Consider the following 25,269-nt stretch of genomic DNA (forward strand, 5'->3'; position numbering starts at 1 on the left):
AGAGGGCCAAAGAGGCATTGGCTTCAATATTCCAAAGCAATGAGTGATCTATTGATTGATACTTTGGCTTTGTTTTCTTCCTCAAAATGTATGCAAGAATTTCTCTTTTAATTAGCATCTCCTATCTACATTCACTTGCTTTTCTTTTATTCTATCTCTTTCACTTTTTGAGTTTCTTCCAGAATTTGGAAACCCTATACACAAATTCTTGTTCTTATCTGGCGAGGATTCTAAATCTCGAACCACATAGATCGATTGAAGTACTTTGGGATAAACTTTTAGAGATGGTATTTTATGAAGGGGATAAACTATTATTGGACTATCTTGTCATAGAAGAATTCTGATAGAGATGTTTTGATTATAAAGATTCGAGATATAAGCGAAAGACTCGTGGAAGTATAATAATGACGGAAAAGATTTTATCGATTGAGTACAATACCCTCAATAATAGGACAACAGTTGTGGTGATGCCTCTAAGGGATCAAGGCATGTTGTTTAGAGACGTCCTTGTCTGAGTCACTATGGTGCATCTTAAATCTTAGATAGTATGTTGTTCAAAGTAATGGTTCGATGGTGAATGGATATGATAAGCATATGGGCAAAACTTATCCTCGAAAGAAAAAGATACCAAATATATTTTTCGAGTAACATCGGAGATAGGAGATAAGAGAGGCATTGTTCTAATGTTTAGTAAACATTTCTCTGAGCCAAATTTTCTCATAACTCTGATGTGTGAGATAATATTATACAAATTCTGCTACAAGGAAACCATTTGCAGTTTGGAAATTAAATCCACATTTTCACTATCTGGGTGAGTTCTATCATCATGAAGAACAAGCAATTTTAAGGTACCTGACTCTTTCAACCAGGCAGCCACCACAGAGCCTGTTGATACATACCTACCTATATTACATTTAGCAACCCGGAATGGCGCCCCCATGCTAGCTAGAAGTGCCTTGATTGCCCGTCTCAGAGCTCCGTCCCCGACAACTTTGCTGTGTTTACCCCATCCAGTCAGAATGCTGGCACGATGACTAAAATGTAAGAAATTTGCTCGAAAAGAATGAGTTTGATTGAGAACGAATGAAAGAATACGAGAGCAAAACAAAAAAGACTATACAAACAAAGGGAAACCAGATCTAGAAAGAGGCATTGAAACAGAACCAGGTCCCAAACCTCCTCTGAAGGACTTTCCCAATCACTAAATACACTACTATTTATCTCTAACCAAAGATCCTAAGACGACGCAAAGAATGTTGCCTGCCAAAGAAACGCCCCTCTATCACATAAGGGGGTGCTATCACCCATCGTAAGCCATTTGAATACCAAGAGTGTGAGATCCTACATCGGTTGGAGAGGAGAACGAGAACGAAGCATCTTTTATAAGGGTGTGGAAATCTCTCCCTAGCAGACGCATTTTAAAAACCTCGAGGGAGAGAAGGGAAAGCCCAAAGAGGACAATATCAGATAGTAGTGGGCTTGAGCCGTTACAAAAAGACTCTAGGAATCTGTCCCGAAATTGGACGTGTTATTGTTTTGCTTTTTTTCGTTTTAATTTTATGCTCCTTGAAATACAATCCTACTTCCCTTCATGCCAATTGGCGACTCGTTGACATGCCATCGAAGCGAAGATACCACATTACGCCTTGGTGAATAAAACAAGGCTTTAGTCATTTAAGAAAGGTATAAACAGCATTAGGTACAAACAAGTCCATGAAGACACAAGTCAATACCTGAGTAACTAAGAAAGCTAACACAATTAAATAACCGGAGATCGAACGAACTACTAAAAGTAATATGAAAAAGTAGCAATATCTAATAATATGCATAACGAATTATTAGCAAGAGCGAATGACGGAATGAACGTACCTTAATAATTTTGGCAACTGATGACCATTAAACACAACAGAATGAATACCCAGCAACCAAGCATGAACCATGGCACGAGCAGCTCCAGAAGACATGAGGTGCAAATCTAAGCAAGAATCGGACCATAAAGTTTCCCATACGTTGCGTCTTTTTCCTTCAAGTACGACCAATTGTGCCCCTCGTTTCTATAGAGAGGATAAAATTTTCAAATATCAAAACCAGTATTAGTATATCAAAGAAATGGGATAAGAGAATGAGAGTGAACAGCTTGAGATTTCCTAGACATCACCTGACCAAAATGCCACAGCATGTCTGTCAAAGCGTTGTAGAAAGCAGATGCAGTGGAAGAGTCCATCCGCTTCACTTCATCAAACAGATACTGTGCTTGGATCCACACATTTTCACTAAAGCCCATCAGGAGTCCATGAGCTACACCATAGACTTGATTATCAAATAACCGAAGCTCTTCCAATAACATTGAAGCTTCTTCAATTGATTTGCAGCGGCTGCACCCAAAACTCAAATTCCACAATTAGGATCAAAATTCACCTTGAGATTATAGTGAATAATAAGGAATAAGACCAAAGCAAGCAACCACAAAGACTAACAAAAGAGGCTTTGAATTGAGAGAGTTATACAAAGAGGCTTTGAAGTGCAAAACGATACCACGTAGAAAGATTGTTGACGTGAGGCTCTGGCTCGATGGCCCTTGTTCAAGAGAAGGGTTACAAAAAAATGAGACAAAAGGAGGTCACCAACTATTGCCCAATGTGATTTGTGGTATATTTGACTTGCGAATGAGATAAAATACAACAGAGGATTATTTATACTAAATATTTGACTGGTAGGGCAAGCTTGTCAATGCCATCTAAATATACCAGAACGTTATACAAAATTCAATGCACGTCACGTTCTAAGAGATAATTATAAAGGATGATAGAAGAAAAGGACTATATGCACGGATAGTCTTCCCTAAATCTACGATCTTCATAGAACTTGTTTATGTGGAAATTTTTCATCTTGCATCCTAATAACAGGTCAAAATGCTAGTTTTGTAAGTTCGAGGCTGCTATTGATTAAGAAAAACATGGCTAAAATAACTTGATTTGGTAGAAAATAAGTATAGATAGCAAAATCTTGAAGGAAAATGCTGGTTAAAGACTTTTACCTGCATGCATTTAGAATTGCTGAAAAGGTTACAACATTTGGCTTTATTTGCAGCTCATGCATCTTCTTGAAGACGTTCAAGATGGACCCGATCTCCTCCTTCCCTAGTCTTTCTTTCTTTGCAGGCCCTTCTTTCTCAGAAACAAGCTGCTGATAAAATTTGAAGGCATGGTCATCGTCCCAGTTCTCCGTCTCCCTCTCATCCACACCCTCGATCAACATCAACGATGGGGATTCACTTTGCCTGTCACTAGATGCACCAACTAGAGATTCGGCTGTTGTAGAACGACCAAAGGCATCAATTATGGAATTGTAAGTGACAACATTAGGCCTAATCCCCTCTTTTATCATCTCGTCAAGCAACGATACAGCAGAATCCACTAAACCGTTTTTACATAAAGCATTGATGAGTTCACTATAAAGAACTACGTCAGCCTTCAGTCCAGCCCGTTTGAACTCACGAAAGACCTCCATTGCCTCCTCGTATAGACTACCTTTAGAGTATACATCAATTAAGGTAGAATACGTCAACAAATTCGGATATACACGGTCTCTTTTCATCTCCTTAAATACTCTGGTAACTTCAGTAAACTTCCCCTGTTTTCCATATCCATCTAGAAGGGCATTGTAAGTAACAACATCCTTTTTAACTCCAGAGCTCCCCATCTCTCTGCAAACATTCAGAGCATCTTCAAACCTTCCAAGCTTGGCATAGATCGAAACCAATGTATTGTACGAAACCCTATCTAAACCAATGCCCAGAAGCTTCATTTCATTGTATAAGTTTAGTGCATCTTCTAATCTACCAGCCTTGGCATATCCATCAGCCATTGTACTATAAGTAACCACATTAGGCGATATTTTCTTCGAAGGCATCTCTAACATAATCTCATGAGCCAAATCCATCTGCCCACCTTTGCAAACTGCATCTAAAAGTGTATTATAAGTAAATATATCCTGATCAATCCCTCTATCTGCCATCTCACTAAACAAGCTCCGAGCGGCCTCCCACAACCCTCCTCGACTACACACAGCAAGAAACGAGTTATAGGTGATCCTATCAGGTTGGACCCCATTCCTCAACATTTCTTCAAAAATCTCCACCACTCTCCCAAACTCAACTACTCCTTTGCCACATGCATCAATCACTGCATTATAAGTAACCAAATTTGGCTTCAATCCTGAATCTTTCATGGACTCAAACACCTTAATAGCCTGGTCGAAGTAACCACTCTTTCCATAAGCACTTATCAAAGCAGAGAATGCGAAAACAGTGTTCCCATACCCTTCACTCAATGCTGTCTCGAAAACCCCTTTAGCAAGTTCAACTTTACCAAGCCTACCAAGCGTACTGATCATCGCACTAGCCAATTTACCTCGCTCATTCTTCCTTCCCTCTCTAACAACAGCAAAATCAAAGCATCGAATTGCTTTCCAACATTCACCTCTATTCCCAAGTTCCCGGAGCAGAAACGTATAATCTTCCGACCCACAAAGCTTAGACTCGAAGTTGAGCAAAATATTATCTAAACTGGCGTCATTCTTGCCGAACTGAAGGGCCTGGTGCAGCACCTCCTCAGCAATCGCAGTGTGACGAGTAGCCATGGAGGATTTAGGGCGTCCAACGTGAAACTTAGAGACGAATCGAGTTGAACGGCGGCCGGAAAAGTTGGAAGCGAGCTCGGATTTGGAGGTGGAGAGAGACCGGAGAGAGGGGAAATTAGGGCTTTGGGAAAGCGGAGTAGAAGTAGAAGTAGAGGCGGATTTAGCCGCACTGTGATTCGGAGTTGGGGGCAATGGTTTGACAAGAGAAACCGCGTGGGTGGTCGTCCCAGACCCATTCTGGCGCCGATGGTTTTTTAGGTTATTATGTGGGTATTGATGAGTTTGGTAGGGCTTGGCCGTGGTGATTGAACAGTGCGGTGGAGTAGAAGCCATTGCAACACCTCAAACGAAAGAGAAACAAGAAAAGAAAGCAACACCAGATAGAGAAACACTTACTTACAGTGATTGAAGGGCATAAACATACATGAAGGCCATGACGGCCATTGATGGCGGACTGACTACCCAGATGAAATTCTGGATATGGGTAAGAATCTAGAGAGAGAAAGAGAGTAATTAGGTGAAGGAGATAAGAAAGATGGATGAAGTGTTGAAGAAGCTATTGAAATACCCACCCCCATGCCTCATCAGCCATTGCCTCCCGCTTCCAGAGACGATCAGAGATTGCGCCTTTGGATTCTTTCTGGGCCCCTTTTTGTTACATCCATGCCACTCTGCCAACCTTGTCCCACACGGACTCTCAAAATGTTGACTCCTTTTTCTTATCGCCACCATTATTTTGATTTCAAGCTTTTTTTTTTTTTTAACTCTTATTTTAATGCATTAAAAAGATAACTAATATCCTAAGAATAAACTCTTTTTTTTATTAGTGACAATGGTATGATAACCCAATGGTCTCGTACCAATGGAGAGAGTATTATTTGTTTATAAACTCATAATTATTCCCTAAACTCCAATGGTCTCATATCAATGGTGAGAGTATTATTTGTTTATAAACCCATGATCATTCCCTAAATTAGCCGACGTGGGACTTCCATCATCCAACACCTCCCCTTAATCTAGGCTAGACTCTTTTGGAGTCTTAGTCATTTTTTACTGCCTTCGAGGAGGCTCGACTCCTTTTCTTTTGGAGTCCTTTGTTCGACATTTGAAGATTTACCAATCTATTGACACGACTAAGTTTAGGGCATGGCTCTCGAGAGGAGATGAGTGTATATGATTTAGTTCTAACATAATATGTCAACTTTGTTACTTACTATTTGGAATTGATTTTGAATGGATTAAATCATTTTTTTCATGCTCAAAATTATTATACGTTACTTTTAAAAATTATATCAAAATTTAAATTTGGTAAGAAGTTATACGCTCTAAGGTTTGTTACAAAAAACGACAATTAAAATAGGGATATCAATCACGACAATTAAAAGGGGATGTTAATCGTGTTAAGCATAATAAATAAATAGGACTTTATATTATATTTACACTAAAAAATTAATATAAGAATCAAATGAAATGAATTAGGGTAGAGTGAGAAGGATGAATTGTTTGTGTCATTTGGATGATGATATCAACTAATTTAAATTTTAAAATTTTATGGGGGTAACTCATTGTTATATTATTATTTAATTATTTTATTTGGGTTTTTTATAATACGTTCCTAGAAAATAATTCTATTTTATTTGGGTTTTTTTATAATACATTCCTAGAAAATAATTCACAGAGATTATAGTGTAAAAGTAATTAAAAAATAATGAAATGATAAATTATAATAAGACAAATCATTAGGTCAACCAAATTACACTAACAATCATTTTTAAGGAACAAAAGTTCTCAGAACATTTACTTGCTTCTATTTTAAAATTTTAAAATTTTAAAATTTTAAAATCAACTAAAATTTATTAAAACAAATTTTTTTCTCCAAAAGAATCCTATCATATACATGTAATTACCTAATTTTTTTCAAAACAGAGTGAAAAAAATAGAAAAAAATGAAATCCACCTACCTATAAGAATTGAAGCATTAATGGTTTTCTTAGAGAAGTCTAATGGTTTTCTAAGGTTAAAATTGATTCGCTCGTAAAAATATTCAGAATAATTGATACAATTATAAGTTTTAAATATTCTCGACGTAAGACTAGAAATAGAGTATTCTAAGAAATGTCAATCAACATCAGGAAAGTAGAAAGTAGAAAGTAGAAAACCAATGGTAACCAATGAAACTATATTGGAATTGTACCTTTTCTACATTTCTGAAGATATTCTTCTTGAAATCTTGTAAATTTTGAAGCAAAAAGGCCGAAGTTGAAGCACATTGCCTGGTCCATCATTAAAAATAATGTCTTTCTAAAACTCATTATGTTCTAAATGTGAAAATGAGTTGACTAAGAACCTGAGTAATTGCTAGAAGAATCATACTGACATGGTGGAGAATAAACATTGCACCAAGCCTGCCTCCTACAGCGACCAGTCAGTCAAAAAAAATTTATGGCAAACATTGATCTCTAAGTTTAAGTAATAAAATTGTAAGCCTACCGTGAAAGTGTTCCCCAGCTGCGTTAGGTTGGTTGGTTGCCAATTGAGCTAATCAGAAATTTGAACAAATGGAAGTTGCTTGCTACTTAGTACGTCTTTTTTCTCAAAACTGGTTTCCGTACTTCTTTCTTTGTTGTTACCGTGAACCCAGATGTTGATGTTCCCACCGTGGCTTGATAAAAATCTTTGAGTCTTTAAACAAAAGATGAGTTAAAGGAGTTATAATTCTCGCACAGGCTGTCCTGAATAGTTGATTTGAAGAAGAAAATGTATTCGTATTACCTTGGAATGCTGGCAAAAAGGATGATCACGAAGATTCCGCTAACGAGCGGGAGTACCGGAGCTGGAGACAAGTCCTGCAGAACAAGGAGGGGGGAGGTTGAGAAGGAGGAAGAGAGAAAGAGAGCAGTTTAGTTACTGAACTAGCCAAGTGGAAGTACAACAAAAGTGAGACGAACTTCAGCTAAGTTTCCTGGAAGATTAGAACAAAAGTGCTATCTGGCAGAGAGTAACACTAACCAGTTTGTGGTGATAATCTTCAATTTTGTATTTCAGTGGGCCCACGTTAATTTGGTTATTCACCTCCAAATCAGCCTCAATTATGCTAGACTCAAATTTGATGGTGCCTAATGGCTCACTTGATCGTAGCTTGACAAGGTACTTACCCTTAGGTAAGCCCTTCACCTGGAAAAAGTTTGATAGTGGAAGGGGGAATACGGACTCAACTTTAGAAGTCTCACTCGCTGACTTGATTTCCACTTGCAAACCTGACTTTAGTCCCTCAATTTTCTTTCCTTCGACATGGCCACTCAAAATGGTAAATTCAGGGCGTTCAAAGACCAGGAAATCCAATCCCTTGACATCTTCTGATCCAACCTACGAAATTGTTCAATATATAAATTTCAGATGTATAAAACAGTAGCACTAGGAATGGATACACTTGCATATGTTTTACGAAGTTCCCATGTAAAATTGGCTACATCAGACCTTGGCAGTTATTGCTCCAGGAGATGCACGCTCAATTCTGGTACCGCCCTGATCGTCTCTTTGAACTACTCTTATTGTGTAAGTCGTCTCAGGGAGCAGTCCCCTCAAACGATAATGTCCGGATGCATCTGTCTTTGTTTCCTCATAATACCCCTTTGTTTCTGATCTGGCCTCAACTGAAACACCTTCTTTTGGTTGGCCAGATAATAGCGTCACCACACCTATAGCGCTGAACACGTTTAAAGGAACAACTTTAGCAGCTTGCAATACAACAAATCTAACTTAATTCAACGTGTTTTACTTCAAAATGGCTTTTCCTCCTTTCTAGAGGATTGAATAGTTCAAGGGTTTCCCCAAGGGTTTTAATGTAAGAGGAATGACACTATTTTAAGGAAAATGTTGGCATCCGAATTGTGATTCAGGAAAATGTTAACAGTGGCCAACTATGTAAATTGCGCAATCAGCTACCATTCCCTAAATGTAAATTGTCGTAATAATATTGCAAGAAATAGAATCTAGAGACAAGTACGTCAAGTTTTTGAGATAATATACTCTTAAAACGTGTCTGGAAGTATTTTTCAATATCCTAGAACTAATTCAACTAATTAATCACACTCCTTAAGTCTTGATAACCTTTTGAATACATAAAAATGTTTTTAAAAATTGTGCAAAATACTACAAAGATGGAAAATAAAATTATTTAAACACGCCATTCTCAAAGCACTCCAAAAACCTACTCCCAAAAACACACAATAAATATGAAAGAAGAAAAAAACACATAGAGGAGGCAATAAGAAACCTGTAAGCCACACGAGTAGCCTGGAAATTAACTTCTCTGGATTCCCCAGAACCAAGTTCTATTGTCTGAGCTGCAGGTGAGAAGGCATACTCCTACAAAACAGAGTAAATTATCAAATTCATAGAGTATAAATTACAACAATAGTTTCAAAACACTTTATGATTACAGCCTTCAGTTTCTCATCAAAAATTAAAAAATAAATAATATTGTTGCAAAGCGTCCTAAATACTTTTGATGACTTACAACTCAATATTATACTCCAGTCCCCTATATTAGACTATTAGTATTCTTACAACACAAATTTATATTATGTTCCACAAGAAGGTAACCTCGACAAAAGGCAATATCAACCCCAGTCATTCATAGAATAAGGTAACCAAAGTTACAAAGGAGTTTTCTGATATTAAGTTAATCTTGTTTTAACAATTTCAAGGGTACTTCAGTCTTCGTTTTTCAAGAGCCTAGGCTAAATCTTTTCCTCTCTATCCATTGTAATATCTTTTCATCAAGATAAAAGTAAATAACTCTTACCTGAGATTAAGAAGTTCAAATTAAAACGTTATGGAAGAAAAATCCCTTTTTTTTTTTAACTGACAATCATGTTTTAGACATTACAAGAAGGAGGATAAGATGTCCTCCAATAGGAAAAAGAAGTAACAACAAACTAGACCATCTAAGAGACAGAGAATCAAACGTGAAAGGTAGGCTCTTTCCCAGAAATTTCCAAATAACCAAATTGAAGCAAATACGACGGATTCTTTTGAACGAGCACAAATTATCAACAATGAAACGTTTAACATCCAAAAGGGGCCCGAAGGAATTTCAAAATAAGTATCAAAATAATTCATGTTAAATCCTCGTACCACCAATATGGTCCCAACTATTGTATATACTACTACAGACGACCAAGGACGAAACAAAACAGAACGTTTTAAATAAAATTTTCAAGTACCTTCAGTAATGGACGCAAATAGAAAGTTCCAGGGAAAAGATCATTGAAGAGGAAAACTCCACCAGCATTAGACACTGAGTTATTTCTATAACCATTGTCACCACTCAGAGATAATAGAACTGAAGGAATAGGTTCTTCACTATTATCTCTAGCATGAATTTTCACAGAAATTTGACCAAGCTTCTGACATGAAAATGAATAAGGTCCAACATGCTCCAAATGAAAGCCAGACTGCAAATTGAGATGTTAGCAAAAATGGGAAAAACAGTTGGCAAAGATGAGAAACAGATATTCTGCCTGAGCACAAAAAAATAAAGATGTATGGATTTACGATCTTGCTCATTGAAGAAGAGATGATCAGGTTTAAAATCTCTCTTATTGATAAGGAATGGCATTGAGAGATAAGAAAGTAAATCAAAGAGTGCTCATCATGCGGTTAGAATAGTCCAGTTCAAGTCTCGGAGGTAATGAACTACATGGTGGCTCACTGATCAATTTATCATATGTGTGCAATCTGAGTAAATTTGTTTTATTATTATATGTGTGGTAAGAGTGAAATCAGTATAAAGTTGAGTAACTGCTAGTCATGGTAATCAGCAGAGAGAATGGTGCAACCTAGAATGGGAATTCTCCAAGAGCACTAACAAATGAAAGCAGAAAGTATAAATTCTTGACTACGTTAGGCAAATAACAGAGAATGCAAAATGACTGTCAAAATAAATATTACGGACCTTCATAGCCTCAACTCTGTAAGTTATGTCATCATATAAAGGTCCCCCAACAAACGAGCCTTCAACATCAGTGGAAGTTTGAAATACCAACTCCCCATTCTTGAGGGAAGCAGTGGAACTGTCTCCAGCAGCAATAATCCTGATATGAACCCCAGAAAGAGGAGGAGAAACTGATCCTTCAATGTATAAACCCAACCTACCAAAAAATGTAGGGATAGAATCTTGACATCCATCATTTTTCACCAAGACCTGATGAAGACATATTGGACATTAAGCTTACAGTAAGGATCATTTAATACCTCTTAAACTTGAAAAGAAAAAGAAAAACTAGCTCACATGGTGTTGTCTAGGATAAAATAAGATCTTCTTCTCCAGATTCCTACAACCATAGTTCTGAGTCAAGAACATTGCAGTGCAGTAATAGCTCAAAGTATTTAACTTAAAAGTGATCAGATAAGCGAAGGTTCAAATTCTTCTTTAATGGCACCCGAACATTGTCTCTTTTCTTTTCTTTTTTTGGGAGGGGGGGGTGCAAGACATAGGAAGTTCATTTCACTCAAACCTCCAACAAATTCTTCAACATCAGCTGAAATGATATGCACAGAGAGGACAAATCCCAAGCTACAGGATTGCACGCGCACACACAGAGAGACATATACAAGAAAGGACAAAGTCCAAGCTAAATAATAAGAACATCCCACATCACTCCCAAGAACCTAATAGAAAGAAACCAATCCTCCATTACTGTATTTGTGTCACTAAAATGTAAGAATGGGTGTTCAGGATGCAAGTGAAAAAATACAGGTAAGTTTCAATCAAGAGGGATAAGACTCTCTATCCTTGTATATCAAACAATCAAGTTTAGTTCATCAAAAAGTGGCACCTAGATAGTATTCAAAGTATGCAGACCTGGTATCCACAGGAACAAAGGTAATTTCCTCTCCAAAGCTAGCCCAAACAGAGTACTCGTACAAGGCAGAATTCAGCTGATCCTTGACATCGGAGGTAAGTTTGGCTTCAGTATTATCAATCACACTGCCTCCAGCACCCACAATGCTCAACAGAATACTCTCAGGTAATTCATATGCACCAAGTGAGACTGGATCAACATTAATTTGCCCCTTCAGTAGATATTTTTCTCCTCTCAAATAGATGGGCTGTCAAATATTTGGCAAAAAGAAGAGGAAAAAATTGATCTCACATAAATAATATACAGTAGTATAAACATCAAACACAAATTTGTAACAGTACAATACCTCTAGGTTTAATGTATCTATTTTAGTGGATGAGCTCCCAAAGAAGATACAAGAGTTGGAAAACTGAACTTCGTGCACTCCAGGAGACTCCACACATATGTGCTGAGAACCTTTCTGCATAACACAGGAACTAATTACAGTGTCGTGCCTGGTACACCCATAGAAAGTAAAACAAAATCTCGAAACTTGAAGAAGAACTAACCTTGATTTTCAAGTTCATAGGTGATCCATTCATTTGAGAAAGATAGGCATCCACATCATGAGTAGATATAACGTTAACCCAGTAACCTTTTTGAATAAATTCAATTCCATGTACATCCTCAATACCAACATCGACTTCAATTGAGCTTTGCTCCCAGCACCAATCATCTTTTCCAAGCACACCTTGAGTGGAAGAGTGTGAGGCCTATTAAAAGATAATTGCTCAGCATGTTTATCTATGTTCAAAATTCAAATACCAAAGGATATGGAGCTAAAAAAAAAGCTGATTTAGAGAGAAAAATGACTATAATTTCAACGATGTGATGAAATTACAAAAAGAAGGCAGATTTCCTATGACCTCGGAATTACAAAAAGAAAGTGTCCAATGGGATGTGAGATAAGAGACAGTCAAATATTTAAGAAATGGTAATTTTTACACCAGAAAAACCAGAGATTCAAGAAAACGATTAAAGGATCTCTCCTTTTCACAAAATATGCGACTGTTTGCTCTACCTCAAATGGTTCAAAAGAAAACTCTAATAAGATTGCACCAAAGAATCTCCTTTTTGCCCTTGAAAGGATGCCCAAGCAGAACATATGATGAGACAGAAAGTGCTAATAATCACATAAAATTTTAAAAAAAGAATCCATGGAAAAGGAACATTATATTAATAAGTAAAATGATGGGATGATCCAAATGACATAAACCATTTCCAGCGCCCATACCAACAACAACGCTACAACTCAGATGAAATTCAAAATATAAAGGGCAGGGCAGGGCATGGGAGAACTATGCACAAATTCCATCTACAGCCAAGTTCTGTAATTTTCTATGACCATATCAAATAGGCACAAACTAAGAAGTAGCCAAAGAAAAAATATAAACGGCAAGGTAAGATAGCTATACCTCTATCCTGTATTTACCAGGGATGACACCTTGAAATTGAAACTCGTTACTTTTTTCTGTCAAACTGATAGTCTTCTTCTCACTAATATGATTACCAGCCAATCTCTGAAGAGTAATAGATACTGATGAACCACATCTCTCTTTGCATGTTACAGAACCGAGTATATTGACTAGTGCCTTGATAACCAATTGTAAGAAATAAATTAAATCAACAGAAGCAGATAAAGAAAACCCTATCATGGGAAGAAACTAACAAATAGTCTGAAAGCAGGAAGATGAGAATATCCTTTTTAATATTATTCATGGCTTCATCAATAGTTTACAAGCAGCTAGAGTATCATAAGACTAAAGCTCCACAGAAATTCAGAATATTACCTGTGAAAAAGCAACATTCAATAAGGGGCTTTTGACTGTAACATCAACATAAGATGGCGAGAACAGTAGACCAGGAGCACTTTCTGGAGAAATTGCCATAGCAGATAGGCGATATTCACCAGGTGGGACCTGAAAGATGCATAACACAATAAGAGACATGGCTAGATAGATGACTAGAAGGTAAAAGGATCTCAATAGCAAAAATAACTTGCAGAATTGCCAAAATATCAAAATACAAAGCAAAGTGTTAACTATAACTTGGACCATATAGTTAGCATACAGATATTTATTAATCTTCCATTCACCTAATAAGGAATCAAACACCACAAAAACTTCAAATCCTCTTCGCCACATTTGTTAATCTCTAGGCTTTGGACCCCTAACTCTTCTGAGGGTTTTCCTGTGGTACTCTCTTTCGCTTCTTGTCTATGCCCTTTTATATTATTTCATTTTTCTCAATGAAAACTCGATTTCTTGTTCCAAAAAACTAATAAATAAATAAATAAAAATCTCCATCCAACTTTGGCTAATAGGAGGAACGTAAAAAGTATTGCCACTACTTCGGGAGAAACATACCTCAAAACAAAAGTTGCCACTTTCATCAGTTTGTTTGACTTGAGGTTCAACATTTTCTGGTCCATGGGTCAATGCTACCTAAAGGTCAGACCATAATATGGAAACAAATCATTTGACATGCAAAGTACATTTACAAAGAGAGATTAAGGGATATAAATATTGCCTTGGACTTGTAACCATCTCCAATAGTCTGAACAACACCACAGACATCATAAAAAGTTGCTTTAATATCAGCAACAGAAATCATGTTTGGCAGTACCTGAATATGCAAATAAAAAAGGAATAAGAAAGAACAAGAAAATAACACCTTCGTATTGAATTGAAGACTACTAATTCCTACATAGACTTTAGTGTCGCAGCAAGAGTAATGTATATACTGAAGCTTAAGAGAAAAAGCATGAAGATATCTTTTAATTGATACCCTACCAAATAGTTGTCCAGTTTGTTGAATTTGAAATGCTCCTTTCTAGCTTCAATAGTATAATGGTTAGAAGTAACCTAAAACATTAAAACAATTATTAAAATAATGATCACAATCATCAAAATTATATATAATACATCAATAGAAAAACAAATTTAATCATACAAACACATGCTAAAGAGTAACCTAAAATAAACTACTGTTCAACTCTAACAAGAATTTACAACTATCTTTCAGGCATTTGAACTTCAAATTATGCCAGGGGAGCTAGCAGATGTTTGGCTTCAAATTTGATGGATAAGGCGTAAAAAAACCATTTGAATAAAATAGCTGACAGGGTATTAATGCTGAAGGTAACCTGAGCTAGCAAAGGCTTCATAAGATTATTAACAACTGTAAAAAAGAAATCGGCACCAATTTTTAGAGTAGCCAAAAGATTAATCTGCTGAAGAGTTCGAAGGCCTTCAGATATTTTTAATAATAAAGAAAATTTTCTGCAGAGGCTAATATCAATCTAGTGTTCAGATGTTTGTGGGTCAAGAATGATCACAACCTTATTGGGACCAAAATGATTGTCCCTGCACAATGGGTACTTCTATCCCTGAATGTCATTGGATATTGGTGTTTCCTCATCATTCTTACAACTTTTGTGTTTTCTTTTTGAAAGAGAAATGAAGTATGAGAATTTCATCGATAGCATGAAATTACAAAATCATTCTTATAACTGTCACTTGATGTATATACACCGGTGTGCCACCCCCATGAGTGGATAGGAGAGGAAAAAGACTTAACAGAAAGGAACCTGACTTTTCCAGTACAAATTGAACACTAAGGCCACTTTTGTTTATAGTATACAGAATTTAGCCTCTTGATGGAGTTCAAACCACATCTTTTAAACACAATATTTCCATAATTATTATAAATTGGAAAGCATTTATGTGATATTTTTTCTTTGAGAGGGGGTTTCCTGTACTAGACATGTTTGGATGGCTTGAATATACTTCCTTGTAAGTTTCTTATAAATAATAATAATAATTAATTAAATTAAATAAAAAGTGTACTGAGTTCTGACTACAACCAGATGATATTCAACTAAAATAAAAGAAATTACGTAAAAACTTCATGAACAGATAAGATTGCTTTACCACTGACCATTTATTCGAATAGCTATCATAGCAATTCCAGCGTGCACAAAACAAGAACTAAACTCTTGAGTAGTACAATTTGTTTTTTTTTTCTTTATTAATCAGTGAGTCATGAAACAATATATTATACCTGATCAAGCTTGTAGAACCCTTTCTTGTCAGTGACTGCTCTTTCATGACCATCCACTATAATTTTGACACCTTCAACTCCTGAGTCATTCGCATCAACAACACGGCCGCCAACAGAAAATCCAGTAACCTAAGCAAACCAGCAAGAATCAGAAAACTTCGATTTTTTTTTAAGTCAAAGTAAATAAACACTCATTAAATTACACTTATACATGGTAACTTCCAACTTATTCAATTCATGCCTAAAGAAGGTACAAGATTAAGACGATGACATTTTGGTGAAGCTTAACCCTATTATGCTCTTCTCTTCTACTTGCTTGATGAAGCTTAACCCAATGAAATTTTTCTCGTCTTTTATTTTCTTTTTTACATCAACAATGTTTCTTCACTATCATCAGAATAATAACTAAAAGTGGACATTAAAGTAGGTCTCACCATCTTAACAAACTTTATATTTTCATATTTTNGAGACAACTTCTCATTGATATAATGAAAAGGAATAAATGTTCGAGGGATACAAACTCCCAAAGGGGGTGAAAAAGAAAAAAAAGTACAAATATCAAATACTACCAAATAGAGATTAGCCACGAAAATAAATAAACATTTAAAGAAGCAAGAACTTTTCCAACAACTTTGTCCGAAAGACTTAGAAACAAACAAACCAACAAAAAAGAAGCTCCATACTCCATATATAAGTAAACTTGGATAAACTACATAAAAGGCTAAAACCCAACTCAATTATGGGTATCGGTCAGGATGGAAACAAAATTATATGTAGACTGACTGTTTCTTATTAACAAGAAATGAAACTTTTCGTTGATGAAATTTAAATTCGCTGTTATATTGGAGACAGAGAAAAAGAGAATATAGGCACGAGGAAATTCAGAAGACCAAACTAATTGATTTGGCCTTAGTTTCACCTGCTTTAAAGTTTTTTTCATTTTTCAAATTATTAAGAAAAAAAAAAGTGAAGAAGCACCATGACAAGAAACTTCGGTAGCACGTAGGGATCATGCTAGATCGTATACTTATACAATCCTCTAATTCAAGTTCAATAAACAGCTGACAGTACATGGTGGAAATAACATTCGGTACCTGAAATTTTTGAGAAATTGTAATGTGTTGGTGCTCAACATTCACAGAGATGATGCTAGGTGAAACATCAAAAATAGTATTTTCACCCTTATAGTATGGCAAAAGCTCATAACGGCCTGTAGGAAAATTAACCAATTAAGATTAGGCACGTGAAAGATGCTACAGCTGCTGATATTTGTTGTAATTCAGACAAAGAAAATTTCTTTTTAGTTCAGAAAAAATTTAGAACTAAAACTCAGAGGGAAAAATTTAAATGACATCAAAAGAAAAGGTTTAAAACAAAAATATAAACTAAGCCTCCTACAATTAGCCACTGGAATAATAGTCCAGAGAAACAAGCAACCCTAATTCAACTCCACAGAAGAACTTTGATAATTAGAGTGGTTGACAACCAATAAATAGATAATTACCGCAAGGTATCGCTTGGAATCTAAACATCCCATCAGCATCAGATACAGCATGACATAGAGCTTTTCTTTGTCCAGGAGAATTACCAGGACCTTGTGGACAATCAACCTCTTTAACATCGTCTGAGAATAAATAAAAATGAACTCCCAAAATTGGGTTTCCCTACCAAAACAAACACACAAACTTACTGTCTACACATAAAAGATGGTGAAAAGAAAGCTTGCTTGAAGTGGAAATCCAAAAGCTGAAAACAAAAAATCTCATCTTATAAGATAGGGTTCGTTAATGGATTTCCTAGTTCAATTTTCTCAACAACAACAACAACAAAAAAAAAAGGCTTCTGTATTTTTTTCTCAAAACGCAACACTTTGAGGTTATGATTAAAATGTGTTCTGGTCACAACAATATCAACCAAATGAAAATAAAATAATAGAAGAGAGTAGAATGTTCATAAAAAAATAATGGAGGAATAACTGTGAGTGTTGTTCCCAAAGGACTGTTTACCTGAGCAACAACAAATCCACGGACATCATAACCTGCGACATAAAAGAATTCATTGACAATACTGTTTCCAAAGCCCAATTCAACCTGCATAAAAGATCCCTCGTTATAAATGACCCATAAATCCCAATCCTGTCAATAATCATATTAAAATTTGCTGTGGACACTAGAGGTGTGACTCACAGTAGAAATTAAAATCACTAATAGAGGGGCACAGTAACCTTAAAACTAAAAATGATTTAGGAGCCGAGGGATGAAAAGCACCACACCTCTGTGGAACCTCTAACTTCAACTTTTAAGTCGGGGTGTGAAGCGTGTAAGTTATATCTCCCTGCACCATCGAGTGTACATGTAAAACATAAATCTAATGCATCAAAAATTTGGACACTCGTTTTCAAAGGAATGTGGTCTAATGGGGGAAATCACAATCTGAGGGACCAACAAAATACAGGTACTACATATAGATGATTGAACAGATCTGCCAAAGGCAATTAGCCTTCTAAAAAATTAAAAAATTAAAAAAAATCTCGTGAAGTCTTTTTTTTCTTAAAAAGAAAATAAATAAATAAATAAAAGAAAAAAGCAGCCTTTCAAAATGGATAAGAGTTTAGTAGCATCTTATAACACTTTACACTGCAATTAACGGGTCATATGTTAACCCTATTACCCAGTATAGTCAGTTCCAATTCTTTTTTCACTACAAGTTGGAAAAAGGTCTAAAAGGTAATTTGTAAACTCAACTAGCATTTGGAGAAAATGTAATATGACCAACTTTAAGCTAATTAAATTTTTTTTTTAAAAAAAATCTTCAAACCTGGTATAATATTTGAGAAAAGATAATTCCCTTCATGTGAAGTCAATGCCGAAGTTACAACATCACCATTAGGAGACAAAAGTTCAACGTTCACATTTGCTGGACCACCATTCATATTTGAACAGCTCTCTCCCCCGATAGCCCCTGTAACTCTACCAGATAATGTAAACCTGCAATAAAAGATGTTCAACAGTAGATTTTATCATACACAATTATACACGTTGAGAAATAAAAAGATATTTGGAAAAACTCAACAAAAAATAAACAAACAAACAAACCCTGTGAAACGAAAATTTATATCCTCATTCCCGTTGCAGCCAGTGTCATCAACAAGAACAGGAACCTAAGAAAATTTTGTCCATGGCGGAAATTAAGGAAAGTCAATATTTACAACTGAGCCATGTATCCAAGAAAATTTGAAATGCTTGATAGTAATGTTATAAAAAAGTGGCAGGTGATTAACCTTATCTGGGTCCCAAGACCACCCTTCTGGTCCATTTATCGTAATTACGAAGGAACCCTGTAAATTGAGGTGATCAATATGAAAAATTAAACAATATCCTCCAATAGTAATATGGCTAGCACTCGTAGACCAAAGAAAGAGTGGAGTTCCCATTCAGTCTGTCGTGAGAAATGTATTCTGCAAATATCTATGTTAAAATTACCTTGTCATACACTGGAATGAAGTAGTAGCCATTAGGAGCACATTGAGTTCTGTCCTTAACCAATCCATCCACTGTTCGAAGCTCAACCTGCAATATAATGAATAAAAATACAACTCGAGTATTAGTTACAATGTTGCCTCAGCAGATATTCGAATGTAGAAACTAAAGTTTAGTATATTCAATTTCCTATCATTCAGCTTCCTGGACTAGATTGAAAATTCTAAGTTCAAGGAATCATCTATCATAAACTTTTGACCAAAAACGGTTGTCGAGCTGAAATAGTAACAAAAGAGGCACAAAAAATGATACATACCGTAATATGAGAATAATCAAACTTTCCGTCATTCGGCTTCCTGGACTTGATTAAGGACGAACTTGCCTGCAACATAAAAGATCTAAATTAAGTAGCGACAAAGAAGAACGAAAACAAAACTCCCGCTTCCATAAATCTAAATCTCGCAGTTCACGAGGTCCAGTCAATACTTCAAATCCTGAGCATGCGCACTAAAATTCAGATCAGGAGCTACAAAAACAAGCAAGCTTAATATTTCTAAGATGCTTCGCAACTCATGCTCAATCATTCTCACTCGAAGCCTACATCATCTAACGGTTAATATCTCAGTCCAAACTCCAAGCTCCAAATGAAACTCCCGCGCATTCTCCGATTAGTCATATTTAACGACTCGGATAAGCAAGTCCATTTACCTCGACGAATCCACCACAGCCGTGGATTGAATCGGCGGAAGCCACTGAAATTGAATAGATTAAGATTGCAAAGCAAAGTGCAGCTGCTTCGAGCACCATTCTACGAACGATTGGAACTCCACGCTACTATCAGACCGGAAGAGCAGATCTGGTTACCAGCATGGAAAGAGGAGAAGGGAAGAACTGGCCTTACTACAGCGACTACAGGCCTTCCGGTGAGTCATCACTGAGTTTATGATATTTCAGCCATGCCATATAATACAATTTAATTTCTGTAATCCTTAAATTCAAGAATTCAATTAAAAAAAATAAAAATAAAAAATAAAATAAATGTGTTCGGTCTAATAAATCAACTTCTAATTTATAAATTAAACGTTCTCAACTTAATTAATTATTTTTAAATGAATTATTTTATTAAATATAAAATAATAAAAAATTTAATATTTTGTATTTACTCGACTTATAAATTTTAAAAAAATATTCAATAATATATTAAAATAAAAATTTAATATATAATTTTAGGGAAATGAGTCATCATAATTGGGCCGGTCCATGGATAAACCAAACCCGGCCCATTTCATTTTTCCAGCGTCTTTTACCTGGAAAAAGAAAGTAGAAAATAAAAATAAAATAAAAATTTAAACAAAAACTTGGAACTCGAGATTCTTTCTGTTTCGAACAAAAGGGTTACTGAATTCAGAAAAGGCTTTTCAACTGCCAGATTTATTGCCTCTGCAGAGAAATTCGCGGCGGTTTGAGAAATTTCAGGTACTTATTGTAATTCTTCCCCCGCGAAATCGACAAGGCTTGTTCATCGAAGTTGTTCCATAAGTTTGTTGAATCATTCGGCATCTGGTTTGCTTGAAAATTTTCATTATCTGGGGATTAGTTTAGATACTGGATGATTTAACTTTGATCTATTTGATTCAATTAGTATCATGCGAGGTCATGGATTGGTTGTCGCTTGCACTCTTGTGGGTTGGTCGGTGGATCGTGGTTCAGAGCTTGTTTGTAGATTTCAGTTGATTATTGTTAGATAGTTCAGAATTGATGGTGTTTAGACGAGAGATTTGCCTTTTTAGTAATTATGTGATGAGTTTCTTGATTTACTTTTTCCATACACTTGTGAATCATGTGTTTTAAATGCCACCTACCTTCATATGCTCGCTACGGCGCTGCATGGATTTCCAGCTTTAGAGTTGTAAGAATTTTGTGAAGTGGAACAATATTTCTGATTCTGTAAATTTGGATTTGGAATGACTTGTATAAACTATGAAGTTCTAAGGACTCATATTCTTCTTTATGGATTCCTGCTGCAGTGGAACTCTCTCTAGCTTGAAACTGAAGCGAATTTATGGCAAGGATTAAGCCGCAAACTTTGCTTCAACAAAGCAAAAAGAAGAAAGGACCCTCGCGGATTGGTCTTACAACAATTCTGACATGCAGCTTGATTGTTGCTTTGTTCGTGTTTCTCCTTCATACCACATACAGACATTGGTCTTACAGGTTAGTATCAGAGCGGTCATTTTCCCGACTTCGTATTCTCATGAAATTGATGAGAATTTCAATACTTATACCTTACTGATTAAATTGTTCAATCTTGGTTGAGACTCAGAATATAATTCAATATTTCTGTATGATAATTGTTTGGTCTGTTTGTATGGAATTTGGAGCTGTTTTGAAATATCAACTACTGGCTTAACTTTTCTTCATCCCAATTCAGGTCAAAACTTCAATCAGAGAATGGGTTTTCAGGTTCTGAGGTACGTAGGTCAATTTTGATTCTTATTTTAGAATGAAGTTGATGATTTCTAAGTTTATTTGTTAGCAGATTCAATTCACTTTTTCATTTTTTAATATTCTCCCTAATAATCCTTAATATAATTTTGCACGTCACGGTGCAAGTTTATCTTCATAACGTAAAGTTTTCATTGCATTTTAAGAGCTTGGTATTATTTCATGATTTATCTCTACTTTTTGAGTCTGATCATTACTTGTTTTACAGACTGAAGCTTTACATTTGGATGCAAAAAAAACAGATCTACCTGGATATGCTGTAGGTTTACCCTTATCCCCCATCTGCCTTATATATCTTTAGATGTTTTCTAAAACAAAATTTTATCTTCTACTTCAGTATGAACTTGTGAATTTATAATAATCGTCATGTTTTCTCGCTGTTCTTAGGTTTTCAGTACTTCAAAGGGCACAATCGTTGTGGAACTTTACAAAGAAAGTGCCCCTGAAGTCGTTGATGAGTTTATTTATTTATGGTGAGCATTATAAGTATGAAACATATAATTTTCCATACTGTGGAGGGTCTTCAAACTTGAGGAAAACATTTCAAATAGAATGTTGCCATTTGACACCGCCTTCAAAAAATGAAGTTTCAAAAGGGGTTCATTGTGCATTTACTCTTTTCTGGCATAATGTTCGCCTGAAACTCTAATTAAATAATTTCTCATGGCTTGTCTGAAACTCTAATTTAATAGTTTCTCATGGCTTTTCTTTCTTTTTTTTAATTATTCTTTTAAATAGTATTACAATTTCCCGTGGAAATAAACGTTCTCCTTTGAAACATTGGACTTTCAGTCAAAAGAATCGTTTTAGTGGAATGCTGTTTCACCATGTGATAAAACACTATTCAATTCAAGTCGGAAATAGCCAAGATCTTGGAGTCGCAGAAGATTGGATTCTGGGAGGAAAGCATCATAGTCAGCCTGATGCAAGGTTGGTGCCTTGTAATTCATCGTTGACGTTTGATATGTTACCATTTTTCAATTTCGGTTGTACCTGATAGTTGTACTTTTTATGCACAATCAGTTTAAAACACGATGCTTTTCTAGTCGGGACCCCTAGGGGGAATCCCAAGAACAAGGGATTCGAGATTTTCATTACGACTGCACCAATTCCAGATCTTAGCGAAAAGTTGATTATCTTTGGGCGAGTAATTAAGGGAGAACACGTTGTACAGGTGAGAATAACTTGGTTTCTGTATTATGTTGTGAAGTACTTTCTAAGATATTCACTTCTAATCGAGTTTAGTGAGTGAGAAATTTCAAATTTAAATTTCAGACCTGACTGAACTTCTTCTGCTAGAATATTCTCTACCTGACATCTTCTTACAGTTTTTTAGGAATCGATGCACCTAATTAAATTGTTTTCTGTTTCATTTCATTTGGTTGTTGTACTTGATGTAGTAACTATTCCTGCAAGATCATTGGTTGAACATCGTCATTATATTGATGTCTGTGAAACATTGTATTCCTCAGGAGATTGAAGAGGTGGACACGGATGAGCATTATCGACCCAAATCTACAATCAAAATAAACGATATAACCTTGAGAATGAAAATATGAAGGAAGAGCATTGGGCATCTTGGGCTTCTACCTTTCAAGTAATTGTTTCCTATTCTCCTAACTGACATATCGGTTATTGTAGGGTAATTGTTCAGATAGAGATATGGCTTGGAATATTCATTCAAGCGTGTTCGTCCACGTTACCACGGTGTTAGCCTCTGGTGGCTGGGCTAGGAGAGGGAAGAGCTTGTCAAATTCCTTTTTCTTTTGTGTAATATGCTGTATTTGGGGACTTGATTTAGTTACTTCACTTGTTTCATAAACTTTGAAATGTTATACAGCAGGTTCTTGGATTTTTGAGTGGCCATCAGAACTCATCAATTAGGGAGATTCTTTTCACTTCTCTTTGGTGGGTAATTGATAGATCAAAACTTTCATATATTCATTATTGGAATCTGTTATGAATGATGACCACCATTGTATATGAACTTCAAAATTATAGTAGCCTTTCAGATCATTGAGATTATTTGATCCAAGATGTTTTAGTTAGTTTAGATGGAACTTTCGAAGAGTTTAAGCTGTCTCATGCTCATAAAGTATGAATCTTTGGCTTTCAATGTATGTATATGGTTGTTGTAACGATCTAAATCCATCGCTAGCAGATATTGTTCTCTTCGAGCTTTCCTTTCTGGGCTTCCCTTCAAGGCTTTAAAACGCGTATGCTAGGGGAAGGTTTCCACGCCCTTATAAATGGTGGTTTGTTCTCCTTCCCAACCAACGTGGGACATCGCATTTGTAGAGGATATTGTTGATGAGAATAATGAGGTTGGCCTACCCAATCTAGGTGAGCAGGTTGGTTGGTTAGACTCGACTTTGTCAACATATGATTGGAGTGAAGATATAATTAGTTAAGTTATGTTCGGGTTAGTTATATGAAAAAATGAATTGTTGAGTACCTTTAAATTAAATTCAAACAAAATTAACAAAATTTTCATCTTGTTTAATGTTAGGTCATGCGAATAATGGATATAAAAACCTTAGGTAATGAAAAAAAATAATATATGAAACATAATTATTTCAAAGTTTAGTGGGCTAAATATTTATATGCTTGAACCCAATGGGAAGTTTTTTTCTTTTTTTTTTTCTTTTCAATTTAGCACCTATTGTTACGAAAATTCCAATGTAGCTCCTTATATTTCAACAAATTCTAATTACATCCTTCCTTGCCCGCCTCAGAATATTTCTTCCTAGTGGGACTCGCATTGATTTCAATTGATTGAATCGATTCTAGTCTTTGCTGAAAAAGTGAGGTTTTCCAATACGAGTGGACCGTAGTTACCCGCTTATTGGGACCTGCAAGAAGCTAAGTTTCTTTGCTTTCTTTCGTCACATTGGACTTTCGTCACATTGGAAAAAGAAAAAGTCAAAGCAGTCGTCACATTGGAAAAAGAAAAAGTCAAAGGAGCAGATCATCCCATTATCCACCTTTAGAGAGATTTTTGAAGAAGGTTATGTTTAACACATCTTGGCCAAGCAGTAAACGAAAGAAATACTTTGTCGGTTGAAGGTGCTCTCTTCTCTACTCCTAAACATAGGAGAGAGGCTCACTCTTTCATCCATAGTATCCTTTGCATCTCATGCATCTTCGGTCTCCTCTCTTGGTTTCAGGGAGCCCGTAAGCAAGAGTTCCCCCGAGTGTTTCTCACAAAATAGTTGTGTTCAACACTTCATCAAATTTTGATATCACCTATAACTAGTGGGAAAACAGTCGTCATTATGGTCGATAATTACAACATATAATTACCCTCGATCTCTAGTAAAGACTTCAGGGAAATTTTTTTAGAGTTTGACCCAGATGACTTGTCAATGGCTTATGGGAACTTGTATTGTAAATTCAATTGAATTACCTGATGGATCGTGTTGCCAAGGTGGGGTATGAATTACTGACTTCCATATTCATGAATTTCAACAACCATACAGTCAAAGCCGGTGCTTTTTACTTGGCTTTTACTGATGCAGGTCTTTGTTGAGAAATGCAAGTACTTAAAATCTATACATCTTCTTCATTCGTAGGGTTTCGGTCCAAGCTCACTGCTAATAGATATTTATCCATTTTGACTCGTTACGTATCGTTGTCGGTCTCACGATTTTAAAACGCGTTTATTAATGAGAGGT

General features: G+C 35.9%; 3 protein-coding genes across 4 annotated transcripts; 1 reads left to right on the forward strand and 2 right to left on the reverse strand.

The window, feature by feature from the left end:
* Nucleotides 1-686: 686 nt before the first annotated feature.
* On the reverse strand, nt 687-5,304 carry LOC111806728 (pentatricopeptide repeat-containing protein At2g31400, chloroplastic-like). Its single transcript, XM_023692164.1, has 5 exons — nt 5,214-5,304; nt 3,038-5,133; nt 2,159-2,375; nt 1,870-2,054; nt 687-1,022 (listed from the first exon to the last, which is right to left on the reverse strand). Exons 2-5 carry the CDS (start codon nt 4,972-4,974, stop codon nt 758-760), a joined length of 2,604 nt encoding a protein of 867 aa, XP_023547932.1. The 5' UTR covers nt 4,975-5,133; nt 5,214-5,304; the 3' UTR covers nt 687-757.
* Nucleotides 5,305-6,792: 1,488 nt separating this feature from the next.
* LOC111806727 (nodal modulator 1-like) lies at nt 6,793-20,038 on the reverse strand. 2 transcript variants are annotated; one of them, XR_002816864.1, is made up of 28 exons: nt 19,799-20,038; nt 19,407-19,472; nt 19,094-19,180; nt 18,892-18,948; nt 18,707-18,771; nt 18,429-18,598; nt 17,884-17,945; nt 17,618-17,701; nt 17,116-17,275; nt 16,706-16,821; nt 15,612-15,740; nt 14,342-14,413; nt 14,079-14,174; nt 13,916-13,993; nt 13,340-13,468; nt 12,965-13,141; nt 12,059-12,262; nt 11,857-11,970; nt 11,510-11,757; nt 10,937-10,979; nt 10,601-10,849; nt 9,870-10,100; nt 8,918-9,009; nt 8,119-8,347; nt 7,651-8,007; nt 7,414-7,487; nt 7,132-7,323; nt 6,793-7,053 (listed from the first exon to the last, which is right to left on the reverse strand). XR_002816864.1 is itself a non-coding variant. In XM_023692163.1 (27 exons), exons 1-27 carry the CDS (start codon nt 19,895-19,897, stop codon nt 7,218-7,220), a joined length of 3,594 nt encoding a protein of 1,197 aa, XP_023547931.1. In that variant the 5' UTR covers nt 19,898-20,038; the 3' UTR covers nt 6,793-7,217. The 2 variants fall into 2 exon arrangements, 1 of the variants encoding a protein (XP_023547931.1); XM_023692163.1 differs by having other exon boundaries at nt 6,793-7,323.
* Nucleotides 20,039-20,440: 402 nt separating this feature from the next.
* On the forward strand, nt 20,441-23,620 carry LOC111806733 (peptidyl-prolyl cis-trans isomerase CYP21-4-like). The gene is made up of 8 exons (XM_023692171.1): nt 20,441-20,566; nt 21,118-21,304; nt 21,522-21,561; nt 21,804-21,854; nt 21,983-22,068; nt 22,388-22,525; nt 22,619-22,769; nt 23,068-23,620. Exons 2-8 carry the CDS (start codon nt 21,153-21,155, stop codon nt 23,152-23,154), a joined length of 705 nt encoding a protein of 234 aa, XP_023547939.1. The 5' UTR covers nt 20,441-20,566; nt 21,118-21,152; the 3' UTR covers nt 23,155-23,620.
* Nucleotides 23,621-25,269: the final 1,649 nt, after the last annotated feature.

Source organism: Cucurbita pepo, chromosome LG12 (assembly GCF_002806865.2).
Source record: "Cucurbita pepo subsp. pepo cultivar mu-cu-16 chromosome LG12, ASM280686v2, whole genome shotgun sequence".
In the NCBI taxonomy this organism is placed as follows: domain Eukaryota; kingdom Viridiplantae; phylum Streptophyta; class Magnoliopsida; order Cucurbitales; family Cucurbitaceae; genus Cucurbita; species Cucurbita pepo.